Raw genomic sequence first — 15057 nt, forward strand, 5'->3', positions numbered from 1 at the left:
TTGAGAAGGACGTGCTCCCTCTGCCCCCTCTCTTATTGGGGGGGGGGGGTGGAGCTCCTGCAGAGTCATCAGGCTCCTGAGCCGCGTGGCAGGAAGGTTAATTGTTCGATATAATTGGGACAAAGATTAATCAGATGCACGCGCCGCTGCTCTTGAAACGCCACGGACGGCGGGCAGGTTCATTAGCAGTCCAGGCGCCTCTGCTTCGCTTTTCCTGTGGCAGAAAGGAGCCGTTTTGAGGCACAAGGAGTCGGGTAGCGGGAGGGTGACCACTGTTGGACACGTGACGGGCGGGGCGCCACATGGCTGAGGGGGTTAGATTGATGGCCGTGGGCTTGCCACCTGCAGTAGATTAAATCCTGTTTACAGCGCGGAACACTTCATGGGCGCTTCATCGACCAGCAAACCTCGCTTTTGTGAGCTTGAGGTTTAGTGGAGAACATGAAAGGAGCCATTATGGACCGCATCTTCGAGTTCCACCTTTGAGTCACATGTTGACACATGATGTGCAAAGCACAAGGTGATGTTCATGGAAGTCAACTCAGGTCTGGCTTTCAAAGGAAGAACGAGATTGCATTTATTTTCCGATGGACATCTTAAAATGTGGCCACGTTGCCTCCAGCTAAACTCTTCAGCGTTACCTTGAAAGGCCTGGAAGGAAGCTCTGGGCCTTTTCCCAGTGTGATTCATCTTTTCTAACTCGCCTGCAGTTCACGCGGAAGGTCGGCGTGAACGATGGCAACAGTCTGCAAACAGAAGCTGTTTTGCTCTCAGCTGCTCAGAGAGGTCAAAGTTGAAGTTGTGTTCTTATATTAAATTGGCCAGGAACGATTGAATGAGATGATCCCAGAGGGTGGCGGCTTTACGTTGGTCTGCTACACATCTACAGCATCTCGTTCGTGGCCGTCCTGGATGACACGATAGATTAGACTGAGCTGCACACATGTTTGCTTACAGAAAGCTCAACTTTGACCAACCTTTAAAGGCAAGCCGCGCGCGCTAATGATTGAAGTTGCCAAACAACCGCCGCTGCTGCAACCTCCGCATGACTCGCAGCAGAATTTGAGGAAGAGTGGATGTAAACCAGATTTCAAGTTGACCACAGATCCGGAAGGGTTCATTTTCTGTTGAGATTGCTTTGTCATGCTGTAGCGCACATTTGGTCATGTTTCAGAGCGCTTTTGGCCCTGCAGGTGCAGCTGTCTGACGGGTCAGGTGGCCGTATTTTAGTAATTACAGGCGTGGCGACGCGTAAAAGCCAGTTTTTCCTCCTGACTTGGAACCCCTCTCTGCATCAAGTTCCCTTCAATCCGGCAGAGTATTCCCGCATTTGCCACTGTTCACTTTCATGCCGGGGGCTGACACCAGCTCCACCGCAATTACTGTGATGATTCAGAAAGCACAATCTGCTGCTCGCCGCACTGTAATAGGTGATTTTAATCACTTTAATTTCTAAAAAGTCCTTGAGCAGTATGTCATCCGCCCAGCACGCCATTATGGCGCTCTCCTGGAATCGGTTACGGCTCTCTCAGGGGAAGTGGTGGAGAATTCCTACTGGGTACTTTGCGGCTCCATCCAGGGTCTGAACTAATGGACCCACCCTGAATTTTCAAGGAAGTTCTGCCCATAACTGCCCGCGTTCCCTGGCCGGTCATTGACCATGTCCATGCACCTCCTCCAAGGAGTCTGTCCCACTTACAGATGATGGATGTTTACTAGAGGTCGGATTAGAGCTGAAAAAAGAAGTTGAGTGATCTATGGATGCGCCGCTCGTGGTAGGAGGGGTCGGTCACTTATGGGCTGATTGTTGGAATGTGTGAAATGTGATTATGGACAACAACCCGTGGTGTCGTTCCCCTGAAACTTATCTGCTGTGTTAAATGCAATTTAAACTCAAGAGATCACACACACACAAGTACATTTAGCTTGACCTAACAGTGTTCTCAAATTCCACCTGCACTAGTGGCGTGGGGACAGTGCGATCCACTCTGCAGGGGTGGGGACAGTTTGATCCATTCTGCATTGTGTCCACCAGCTGTGTGCTCTGTCAAAGGCCTCAGTGTTGGGACAGCCTCACACTCATGAAGCGCCGCTGCAGCTACACGGCAGCGCTGATGCATTACTGCATCTAATTAGTTTTGCGGCGATTACAAACCTTATCCTGCGGAGCACTGAGGTAGCGATGTTTTAAAACCCTGCGGTGCTATCCCGTAGATTGTGTTTTCTAAATAAACCGAGGATCACTTGTTCCTTGAGTATCAGGTTTCATTCCCTCGTTTTGTTTTGAATAACTCCCTCCTTTATGTCCTCTCCCCTAAAACCGTACAGCAAGTGATGGATGCAGCAGAGACTGGGCGCAAGGTGGGCTTTAATTCATTGCACAGCGAGAGCGAGACGGATCATCAAGTTGTCGTGATGGCGGTGGAGATGGATTTGAGGAGGCTCCTCTCTTCGTTTTGTCGTCTTAATCTCAGCAGGCCTGTCAGGGGAAATGAAAAGCCCGCCGCCTGTGGCTCCTGGTCGACTATTATAGACTGTGGACCGACAGGAGGAGCTTTGCATAACTTACTTTGAGTCATAACACTGAAGATCACCATCACTGAAATGCTTGTAAGTGCATGCTGCAATTATCCAAAACACATTACTGTCATTGCTAACTGCTTAGTCTCAACATTACTGCACACCCTGACACCGCACCATAGTGACGCCGCCCCCGGTGCTGGACCTTCTCAGGTCTTAGTTCTGTCCATGTACTGAAAGGTCATGAGACGACTGTTATCGATGATATGTCTCCGCTTTGCGTGGACGAGCCGCCGAAGGCAGCGTTTCTGTGACTCCATCGCACACTCGTTGGTGCACAAACGGCTTCACAAAAATGCTGTTGATTGCGAGACGGACGCCGGCTCTGATTGAGGGAATTCTGCAGAAAGCAGAAATTGACGGGCAGGGGTTGCGAAATCTCACCTCGGGTTGCAGACAGAGGTTACTCTCAACCACTTCTCCGTGTCGTAACGCAACTGTCTGGCGAACGACGCTGGGCTGCGGTTATCTTTAGAGAAGATCTTTAGTGAAAAATTAGCTCAGCATGTCCTACCTAACTCTGAGATATACATTAGGCCCTCCACAAAAGAAGCAAATTTGACTTGGGCACAATTAAACCTCTGATTAATTTAAAGGTTTAATTTAATCCTCTTCTTGTTACACCGACGTGTCTGTATTTGCCCGCTTGTCTACATAATCTCATCAAATCTTGACTCCTGAACATGGTTTTTCGTAAGATCAATGACAATGCGGTCTGAGAGTTGGTGTTTCTCTTGCTGAGCTCATCAGTTTTCCACCTGCAGACCTGAACCTGGTTCGGGTTACCTGCCGGCGCCTGTAGAGCTGATGTAAACTGATGAAAGACGCGCTTTAGCGCTCCAACCAGGGCAACTCCCTCTTTTCTTGCATCACCATTTCTTTGAAACTTATAGGGGCCCTTTGCACATCATCGCACATCAGTTGAGTAACATTAACAATGCATTAAAGCTGGATTGCAGGGCTGATGTGGAAGCTACAGCACATCATGTATATGCATCAGCATTGATCCAGTCAATGCAGCGTTGGACCTCATCCTGCCTCCATGTGACACACATCCTCCCAACCACAACTTTGACTTGCAAAGCATTAGAGCTCAAATGGCAGCAGCAGTGTTAATGTCAAGGATCGCAGAGGAACGGCGGTCTGATTAGCGAGGTGGAAGCAGGAGGCCGAGTAGACCTCCTCTTCAACTGTGGGTCAGATTTTGTTCTCCCTGTAAAGATGATGTCACAATGATGATGTTGGCCATAAGAAATCAAAAGATTCTTAGTAAAGGCAGGGAAAGCTGCATTTATATCCTAGAAGATCAGCTGTAATGTCATTCTGGTCCCGACTGAAACCTTTCATCTGCTCGAGGTTTTTGTGCAGAAACTTTCATAAACCCAGAGGACAAACCCACCAGACTTGTTCCCTGAATTATTCCCTTCAACACATGTGAAACTGCCAAAAGCAAATATAGGTGTTCTCTGCACAGTTGGGCTCTAATGGAGCTCTAACTAAATCTACTTATTTGTATGATTTGACAAATATTGCAACTGTAATGGAAAAGCTGCTGTTTAGCCATATTATTGCTAATCATAAAACCTCTTTTGCATGGCTGGTTACGGCTCTCTATTATGATGACAGCAAGGTAGCTTAAGTGCCTCTTCATTCAGGCCAAGTTGAATTGAAGCCATTTTCCCTATTTAAAAAAACCAAAACAAAACACATTTTTCCTGTCACTCTGCACCAAGTTTCAATGTTCACAGAATATCAATTAAAGGCATTAGAGAGTGTGTGACTGCAAACACACTCTTCTGACTAGCGTCTGGCTTTTATGGTAACACTGAGAATGTAAAAATGAAAATTATATGCGGTCTAGAAAGCCACCGACACACCAGAGGTGTCACTAGCAGGCACCGGGACATTACACACCATTAGACTGACCTGCAGTCCAGTGACATTTCCCAGTAAAGACGGAGTTGAGGACCGGCCTTTCTGGGCAGGGTGGTGGTATAATCAACCGCGGAATGGTTCTGAGAGGGGAAAGTGGCCTCTCTGCGTCACGGAAACCACCAATGCGCATCTTCAGTATAACCACCACTTTCGAAAACGGTCCCGATTTTCCTCCGTTCACTGGCAGCGCGAGGGGCAGTTGATCAAGAACGATGTAATACTGGGACCTGAGAGGCGCCATTAGGTTCCAGCAGACGGCGAGGAGGCTGATGTGTAAACGTAGCCGCTTTCCAGATGGTTGGTGACACTAAGTTAATTACAGAGAAAAATAATAAAACTTTATCGAGTAAGGGGTTTTTTTAGCCTATGGGTTTGACTGTCCGCCTGTCATTGAATGCCAGGATGTGTTTTTATCAGCAGCCACACATGCGGGACTCACATCACTTTAGGTTTTGATATATTTTAGCTGTAAATCCAGTTTGCAGCAAACAATGCAGGCGTGTCTCCATTGCAGGGGCTTCCCCCGAAGGACCCTTTGCAGGAACCATGCTCCAGGGCCTGAAAACTTCCCAAGTTTACTCAGCGTGGATTAGCTAAACCTAGAGCAGGATGTGATGCGGAACCCAGCAGTAAAGAAGCATTAGCCGAGTCGACAACAACGCTCCCTTCCTTCATAGCGTCCGCCGCCACCGTTGACTTATATTTAACGAACTGGCATGTGCACGGAAAACACAAACTTTCACGTGGACAAAGCTTCACAGAGCAGTGGGAAGTCACTTAGAACACCACGCGTTCCGTGTTTATCTCCTTCCTCCTTTCTTGCTTTTGTCGGGTCACTCAGGCCACTGTTGAGACTGTCACGCAACTATCACAAACCTCGGGAAGTCGCCTACCCCGCAGTGGAGGCACGGCCGACGAGAGGAGCGCTTCCTGTAAAGTGCCTGTCCCCCAGTATCTACCAGGGACTCCTGCAGTGGAAATGCGCCGAATGCATCTTTTGGTTGTTCTTTCTGACTCGTCCCTCTGAACCATACGAGAAGTTTCTGGCTCCAGCCCTCCGCCGAGACACCTGTTCAGTGCAGAACCATCGCCTCCCCTCCTGTTTTGGGGCTGCTAAAAATAACATCTGGGGAGGGTTTTTATCGCCAGCAGGCAGGAGGAACGGGTGAGCGGAGGGAAATTGGCTGCTTGTGTGTTCTACCAGACGAGGGAATGTTAGATGTTGATTCTTCCATTCTGCCTGCTTCACTTTGTCACGGCTGTGTACAAAGTGAAGGGGAACTGTATATTTAGCAGCTGTGAGTCATTCTCTGCAGATTGGGCTGGTTTGGAATTTAACACATTTAGAGCGACATAAAGGAGCTCTTGTGTTTATCAAGAATCATTCCTTAATTTCCTCTTGTCTCCTTTCAGTCAGGCCTTAAAGAGCTCCGCTGTAGCTCGGTTTCACTTTAAAAAACACTTTCAAAACCCACCCAAAAAAAGTCCTGGATCCATTTTTTACCCACCTGCTCTTTCTTTCTCTTTGCGCTTCCTGGCCGTCGTCGCTGTTTGAACAAATCCACAGACATCAGTAAGTAGATTGGTGCCATCAGTTTTTGACAGTTGTGATTTATAGAATTTCTGTATAGGTGAATGACATTGGACAAATGAGGTCAAAGAATTGCCATCACCACACCCCCTCCCCCGGGGGGGGCTTCTTTTGGAATGGGTTGGTGCTGGCTGTTGCATTAGTTCGCTTAATTGAAATCATATCTCTTTTGCATATCTTAGTTTTAATAATGTCACACAGCAGGGTGGTTATCGCAGTTTTCATGGCACAAATGGGTAAAACCACGGGGTAGCGGCGGGATGAGTCATATCAGTCGCAAATGGACGAGGAAGCTCTCTCAAATATTCCCTAATTGTGATGATCGTTACAATTAGGATTACCTGCTCCACCGCCCCACTCACGAGTCGTGTTGCATTCAAGTGCTGTCGACAAGGAGGTCAAAGGCGACTCCTGTTGATCCAACAGCACAGCCGTCGTAATTACTAGTCTTATTTTGCTCCAAGAATGAGCCAAGTAACGCATGCTTGATGGCAAATAGCTCAAAATAGCTCACGCGGCAGCAACTGTAACAGACAACAAATTAGTTGAGTAGCCGCTCCAGCTCACCTCTGGTGGAAATATTCCCATGGGGCAGCTCAGGGAAGATAACGGCATTCACTCTATCTGCAGCGGCATTGGCCGGGGGCCCAGCTGTTCCCGCAGCAGCTGCATCTTCTGATTCTGGGATTCTGAGCATATTTTAACATGCAGTCAGGGTGCATGACATGTGACAGAACCACAGGGAAATCTGCAGCAATGAAGTGACTTTGACTGAGCTGCCACATGATGATGATGACGATGGTGGTGATGATGAAAGGGAAGCTAAGGAAGTGCCCCATCCAACCGAGGCTGCGTTAGAGACATCATATCCTCCTGGTAGCCCGCTCAGCGGGGTATGACCGGAGCTTTACTGTCTGGATCGTGAGGTTTAATTTTAGACCGATCGCTGGTGCATCATGTGCAAACACCCCCGCAGCTGCTAATGAATATTTGCTATTCTCTCTCTCTCTACGCGTGTCTGTGTGGACACTGTAATTGTGTTAAACTTGCATGCGGAGCATGTGCAGGTCGATCGGCCACGCCTCAGGACGAGAAGCAATCCTTTCTTTCTTTGGCGTCTTGCAGATGGCAAACCAACAACTGCGGCGTTTGCTCAGCAGGTCGAGTTACGTGCAGTCTGCCGCGCCGGCCTGACCTGCAATTAAACGGGTCGTGCTGCGGATTAGATTTCACAACATGGCTGCGGGGAATCACGACCATGAAGTGTTGCCTGTAAATAGCGGCTAAAACAGTCGCCCTCCGCCCACGCCCCAGGTTTGCTCCCTCCCCTGAAAACTAATCATCCTTCCAATGTTTTCATTCCATCACTAAATAATTGATTTGGCACACAGCCACAGATTATGGAGCCATTGTGTCCATTTTTAACAGTGCAAATCTAAAGTTTACCCACGCTGACCTGGAATGCCATCACCGCAGTCCTGAAAGAGCCCATTTTATTGATTGTATGTGATCAGAAGGATGATTGTTTTTATTTTTTTTATATATGTCTGAGATCTGTTACAGCCTTTGAGCAGAGACTAAATACTAAATGGAAACTGTTCAAAAACAGTTTGATTTGGTTATAATCTACCTCTAAAGTCACTAATTTGTCTTCCAGAATATGCATTTCCTGAGAAGAGCCTTCAGTATCTTGTAAAAAGAAGGGTATTTACACCTGAAACAGCTCCGGTTCTCTCCCCTCACCACCCCCCCCACCAGGCAGTCCTGAGCTACAGAAATAGCAACGCCGGCGTATGACTCATGTTTTGAGCTCTACGAGATCCCTGATGAGGAGGGCCCGGATAAAAGGCCTCATTAGTCACGGGTGTCACCTACCAAAGAAGGGTTTGAATAGCTGTAATGGGAGGCATTTAAGGGCACTGGGTCAACCTGTGTTCGACTTTCTGTTTCACCACAACCTGTGGCCCTGCTTCACCGCCTCTTTGGCTCTTCTGCTTCTCGTATTCCTCAATCCCAAGGTCAAACCCCAGAGGCACTCCCTCTGCATTCCCAAATGTCCCCATGCATCTCCTTTGATCTCCATCCTATATGGTTTCTCATGCCTTTTATCCCACTCGTTTCAGCATTCCACCCACCCCCTACACCCCCTGACTCTTTCATTTGCGCTCTTCCATCCGTCTTCCTTATTCTGTCATCAGCCACCAATTTACATGTCTTTTATGACCCCCCCCCCCCCCCCCAATAACGCCTATCCACTGCATGTTAACTGAGTTAGCTTAATTTGCTCTGTGTTTCTGTATCGGTTGTTCTGTATTTCCTGCTTGGTTTGGGTCCTAACACTGCTCTTGTGTTTCCTTATCTCTAAAAGAAAGACCTCGCTCCAATAATAAAAACGGATTCACAGCACTGAAAGACGAAACCTATTAGTTGATTGGGGACGATTCCGTTGAAGTGACGTCATGGTCCATCGTTTAAACTTCCACCTCTTTGTTTATCTCTTTCCTTTACTTCGCAGTGTTTCTCGTTGTCAGCCTACAAAGATGAAAAATGAAATGAAATTCTCCGTTCCCTTCTTTACCTTTCTACATTTGCACCCCTTTTCTGTTTGCACATAGCCCCAACGCACAGCTCTGAGCTCTTCCCTCTCCTCCATCCCCTCTCTGCTCCGGCCCCCACTTTCCTCCCGCTGGATTCCTCTTTGTCTCCTCTTCTCGGGCGCATCTCCATCGTGGCAGTGCCCTGATGGAGGTCGGCCTGCTCTCTCCCTCTGCCGCGATACGCAACAGAAGGAGCGAGGCGAGCGGAGGGTTTTAGCGGCTGTCGCTGCTCCGCACGGTGGGCGAGGAGAAGGAATAGAGAGAGAGGACGGTGTGATAGGGAGGGAGTGAGCACAGCGGAGTGAGTGTGTGAGAGAGCGAGAGCGAGAGAGAGGAAGAGGTCCGGCGCTCACAGCCCATATCGCTGGCTGGCTGGCTCGCTCACTGTTGACGAATGAGCTGTCTACCCACGGGGCTGGGAAACGGCAGCTTGTGACAAGCTGGGGAGAGAGGAACATGAATGTAATGCGCACCTTGCCTCGCTTGCTTTCAGATACCGGCCAGAAGAAGACTCCAGAAAAGAAGGATGGGAGACGCATGTCCTTCCAGAGACCCAAAGGGACCATTGAATATTCAGTGAGTAATGCACAAGTAACTCCGCTCTCTTGATAACATGCGCTTTGCGCCTGCCAGCGTGTCAGCTGCTCGCGCTCCCGCAGCTTTTGAGTGCGTTTCCAGCTGTATCAGTTGTGTGTTGTGAAGACGCTGTGTCTGACCATGCTTGATAACTCATTAGTGACGGAGAGAAGCAATTTGTGTAGCGTGAACTCAATTGGCAGGCTGTTTACGTGCAAGGGAACGGACGTGCAGGGTAGCGGAGAAAAAGCCCGTTGAAGCAGCGTCTCCCTCCCTAAAGCTCAGCTCCATTTTGCATGTTGATGTATGGATGGGAGAGGGGTATCAGAGCAGTTGCGCCCGTTACCACCAACTAGAGCAGAGGAAAGCTCCGTACTGGAGGGCTTTGTTTTTCCGTTGATTCTCTACGCCACGTTATCGGTGAGCATTCCACCACAGAGCAGGCAGGGCTCGTCAGTGACCTTCCAACAGCATTGTCATTTCTATTGATTTAGCTGTTGTGGAGCAGAAGGGGTGGGGGGCGAGGGGAGAGTGGGGGAGAGGACTTTAGATCCCTGGTGAAATCTGAAAATGGAGCCGTCTCTGCTCTGCCTGGTTGTGTTCTTCAAATGACCCTCAAATCCAGCTGCAGTCAGACTGCTTCTCCTCGCCCCTCTCTCTCACACACACACACACACTCTGTCTCTCTCACTCTCTCTCTCTCTCCGTGGCAACAGCGATGAGCGTGTTCGCCGTGGCTCGGTGCCGGCTGTCTGCTCCTCTGGTGGAGAGAGAGAGAGAGAGAGGAACACGTGAAGCCAGGAGGAAGGAGAGTGGCGAAAGCCTAGCTGGTTATCTCTTCCCTTCACCTCCTCTTTTATCCTTCCTGGGTTTTAGCTGTTGCTCTGCCCTTAAACTTGACTGTCCGTTGCTGCGCGGTGATTGGCTGCCTTGTTCCCATCTCCATCCGCTCTGCAACGCTGGCACCTGCTTCGCCGTCGGTCATTTAGCACTTGCTGGTTGACATAGCTCTTTAGCTTGATCAGTTTGTCTTGGCCTGAACAGTTTGAGAACGATGTCGATTGTATTCAGAACGCTCCGTCCCGTGATCAGGGCCAGTCGGGGATGATCGACACAAGTGCTGCGCAAATACAAACGACGTGGGAATTCTGCCTGGATCCGAAAAGGATTCTGGCCGGTGTGACGGCTAGAATAAGCCCAGATTCTATAATCTGACATCCTGCCACAGTGATGAGTATATGCTGCCCTCTGACAGGGACATGACGGGCAGCATCCCCGTGATTGAGCAGACACTTTATCTTAAACTCATCTCCTGCACCGGGGAGATGACTGACGATGTTTCCTCATTTTGCTCTCCACCAGATAAGTTTCTAATCTGCCGCCTGGAGCTGGCAGGAAAAAGCCGAGTTTCCTCTCATACAACCTTATCGATAGGATCTTCCTGCCTCTCCCTCAGCCCTCTGCTATTGAGAAATAATCTACACACCGTGTGCCTGCGCACTGATAATACCTGCCCATTCAGTACATTCCAGCTAGTTCCCAGCTGATCTGTGCTCAATTAATAATTACAATGAAGTCTCGAGGGGGAGGAAACTATTAATTAGACAACAAGTGTTTTGGGAGAGGTAAACAAAAGAATTTAAAGAGAAATTACCGGCTATTGAGAATTAAAATACACAACAAATTCACACTCAAGTCTTGATATCCAGTGAAAAATGAAAACCAGCGATGTGTTTGTCTTCTTATTGAGATCAGGCATTCAGCTGCCACCGTGGCTGCAAGAGACTGTATTTCATTATTGCAGTTCAGAAAATAAACAGAACTTTGTATCAAAGCCTCTGTTTACTTGCTTCAGATTGTCGGGCCCACAGACGTGGGTCACAATGGCGACCTTAGGCCTCTAAACATGTTGATCCAATCACGGCGTCCTCTGTATCGACTCAAAGACGTTCAAAATCGTAGATATTTACAACATAAACACTACCATTGAGTCTGGGAACTCTTCTGTCCAATATTTGGGCTCGACGCCTCCTCACACTCCGTTCCTGTCGCTCTTGTAGTCTTCTCACTAAAACTGTGGAGCCAAGCTCTCTGTGTGTTCTGCTCAGTGATGCTGCCGACTATCTGAGGGGGGCCGGCTGTCTGGGTTCTTTTTGTTATGCCGGGGAACAATAGAGGTTGTCAGTGTCGGTGATGATCTGCACAGTCCTGATTCTCAACCATGTTTTTGGGACGGCTGCAGCAAAACGGTGACTAATCAGCTGCACCGAGTGACGTTCGAGATATTCAAGACGGGGATTTTAACGGGCGTCAGATGGTTGATAGAGACAGATAGTTAATGCGCAGGGAGCTGCAGAGGTCGTTCCTCTGTGTATGATGAGCAGTCTAATGCAGATTTATGGTGGTCAGATGTCAAAGGAAGACTAACAAGGGCAGCGCCACAGTCTCGGTGTCACCAGTCTGCAGGTCGATTGGATTTCTGCTGGGCTAACGGGAAGCACGGCGGGTCTTGGAGGACTTAGACACTTTAGATGAGTCATACGCCGTGCAGCATCAGGTGTGTCGGGGCGAGGTGCGTGCGTACATCTTCAGCAGCATTAACCCTGCACCTTCCTGACGATCGGTCACACTAGTGCAGGAGAACAGATCCAACTGTTTCAGCTCCTTCTCGGGCCGTCTCTCTCTCTCTGGGCAGGAGAGGACGTCAGTGGATGGTGGAGGTGGAGGACCCGGAGGTGGTGGAAGGATGGGGGGTGCACGGCCCAAATGGCACAGTTTTCCGTCCGCCTTTAGGACAAAGCACAGAACCTGACATTCAATGAAAGTGACAATTCTCGCCCTGAAAACCGCTAAAGATTGTTTTTTTTACCATCATTTTACCGTCTAAATTTAGGTCTGTAAATGATCAGCGAGGGTATACTTGCCCACAATAGGCATACCATTAGGACTGTAATGACAATGTTGCTGTGGCAACTGTCATGCCAAAGCAAGGCTTCATCCTTCATTACAATATGAGGAATGATAGCTTCTGTGATGTGGCATTATGGGTGATTAAACTCTCTTATTTCCAGTTTGATGGCAGCATAATTTAAATGATCCTGTTTGTTGTTTTTGTTCTTTATTGAACTCCCTTTTTACGCAACCTTTTCCCATTGACATTTTCAGATGCTCCAATTGCAGAATAATTTAAACACCTTTTTTTACCGCTCGCTTCAAGGAGCCAGAACCCCAAGATGGAAAAAGTTCATATCTGAGCAGAAGCACTAATAGATTTTCCTCTCGTATTCCATTCTCGTCCTTGCCAACATGCCTTCGGACAGATGGAGCTATTACTGGCTGTCCGGCCCAACTGCCTTTGTTAAATCTGCATGTCCTCTTGCTCTCAACAAGGTGACCATTAGCCAGACGTCAGCCGCATCCAAGATGGCTTCCTCTACCCGTCTGCATGAAAGGACAAACGTCCCCCCCTAAAAGGAAGGAACTTAATTATTCATCTGTATTTTAAGATGTATAACGGGTAATATTGATCCGACTGATCAGTATACAGGCTTTGTCTGTCATTAGTGGCTATGATTCCGATTGTGAACGCTCCCAGTTTTCTCTTTCGCCCCCCCTCCCTCGCTCTGTCGTCAGTCTGTCGATAGCAGGTCTTTATCAGTGGGTCACATTTGCATGTCCCCTCTCTTCTGCCACTTAATTGACTTACAGACAGCTCCTCTTACAGTGCAATCAATGGGTGCAGCTCCTGGTTCTGCTGGAGTCACATGTATCGGTACATGTGTCGTTTCATCGGCGATGCTGCGACATACGGAGCAGCGCGACAGCTTTAAAGGCAAACCTGAATCACTCCAATATTGCACCAGATTTAGTGCCAAGATCAGACCGCAGCAAAGCTTTGCCATTGCTTATGTCACTGTAGAGGGGTATTTTTAACCATATTGATTGGATGACTCCCTGATAAATGGCTACCCTGAGCATTTAAAACCAGAGCGACTAGCTTTTCTAGGTCGGTCCAAGCTCTGGAGCAATGCAGTTTCCCCCCAACAAGTTTTGTTACTTTTTTTTTTAAAGAAAAGCAACAAAACCTCATGTTTTAGCAGCTGGTAATGGCCCACCAAACCCGGGTGTCCTGTTGTCTGGCTCTGTGCTGAGCAACAGAGGGGCTATAAAGCTAAAAATAAATAGTTCGTGGGAGCAGAGACGGGAGCAAATGGCACCAAGCGGCAATCGATGCTCCGAGCTGCAGCTCTGTGGATGAGAGGGCCAACTCATTATTAACAACGAGCTAAAGAAAGAGAAAATTCTGGACACTCTCTACTGTATTGATGGTGGGGGCAAGTGTGGTGTAAACAGGACAGGAAACATATAAATAAAGTGCTCTGTAAATGGCTGCTTTTGAAACAACGCGGCGGTGACCTGGAAGGACGGAGCTGAATTACTATTGCCCATCTCATGACCGAGCTGCAGTGGAGAGACGTGGCGAGCGTGTCGTCAAGTCACGAGGACTTTGCCACCGCAGCTCTGATCTTCGTGGCCCCTGCTGTCAGCTTTCAGGCCCGATGCTTGTCAAGCGGCCAAACCATCGCCTGAGCGGACGACGCTGTCCCCTGCACAAGTCGTGCACGAGTCTTACGGCCATTATACGTTTCAGAGCATCAGATTCCCACCTCCTGTCTTCTTCGAAGCTCCTTTAATCGCTGATGTTACAGCTAGCCAGGGGTGGCGCCGGGTCTGCATAACTTCATCTAACTGGTTCAATTTCAAACACTATCTAAGGTCCATCCGTGTGTTGACATCAAGCTGGCCTCTTGGGTTTTTCCTCTTACTTGGGCGTTAAGGGTTACACACACCAGAGAGAAAGCTGCTTATTCAGCAGGTTTTTGATCGCCCGCATCAGTGCTCACATATTAAGTAATTTCCACTTTCCAGCGTTTGCTTTAAATTGCTTTAGTGTGACCGAACATACGGATTATTAAGCAATGCGGTGAGTGGCGTTCAGGAAGCAGAGCGGGGAGGAAAGATAAGTTTAACTAAGTGGGAGGCTGAAAATTGCAGTGCAGTTAATTCTTTACATTTCATTTATCTCAGACTTTCTGTGTCATTGATCAGTGCTGTGTAATTAAAAAATAATTATAAATGAAAGTGATTCCAACTGGATCTGTTTTATCGTTGTTGGCTTTGTTGCTGATGAACTACATTTTTAACTCATAATAAAGTTTCAAGTGCAATGGTGAACAAACAAACAACAAACAAACAAACCTTTATGATGTCAAGAGGATCTTGTAATTGGATTTAAAAACAAACAGAAATAACTTTAATTCCCTTTATGACTTTTCCAGCTAGATTAAGTCATTAAAAGAGATCAACAAATTGCAATTATGGCTGCCCTTTCGCTTACTTGTGTTATTTTCAGTGGCTTGACGGTACAAATTTACATTAACATACCCTAAAGCAGTCAGCTGAGACTCCACAGTTTGATTCATTTTAAAGTTTTAAACTGATCACGAGACATTTCTGTGTGAAACTTTGACTTTGGAACTCCAGTATGTGAGTAACTTTTCCTAAAAACATCTTTGAGAGTATGGTGTGTTTACACAGCTTGGCCGGTGCATCATTTGACCTTTGCTCTCAGCTCTGTGCAGCCTCCAAATGCAACATGCTCAATTCAGGAAGGAAACTGGTCTCACCGCAGTGTGACTGAACACTAAACAGATTAATTTCCCTGTGAGTAGAGGATCCAGACTCTATCTGTTCCACAAGCTGTCCTGTTTTAGCACC

At 47.9% G+C, this 15057-nt stretch overlaps 1 protein-coding gene across 8 annotated transcripts in view; it reads left to right on the forward strand.

The window, feature by feature from the left end:
• Positions 1 to 15057, forward strand: part of oxr1a (oxidation resistance 1a) — a 90326-nt gene that overhangs the window by 51596 nt on the left and 23673 nt on the right. For 7 of the 8 annotated variants that reach the window (XM_057044466.1, XM_057044464.1, XM_057044467.1 and 4 more), the window contains one exon: positions 9197 to 9279. In XM_057044466.1, coding sequence (XP_056900446.1) covers positions 9197 to 9279 — 83 coding nt within the window. Of the gene's footprint in view, positions 1 to 8742; positions 8942 to 9196; positions 9280 to 15057 lie in introns of those variants that run through there. The other variant, XM_057044471.1, reaches the window with a different exon arrangement.

This window comes from Takifugu flavidus, chromosome 10 (genome assembly GCF_003711565.1).
Source record: "Takifugu flavidus isolate HTHZ2018 chromosome 10, ASM371156v2, whole genome shotgun sequence".
Lineage (NCBI taxonomy): Eukaryota > Metazoa > Chordata > Actinopteri > Tetraodontiformes > Tetraodontidae > Takifugu > Takifugu flavidus.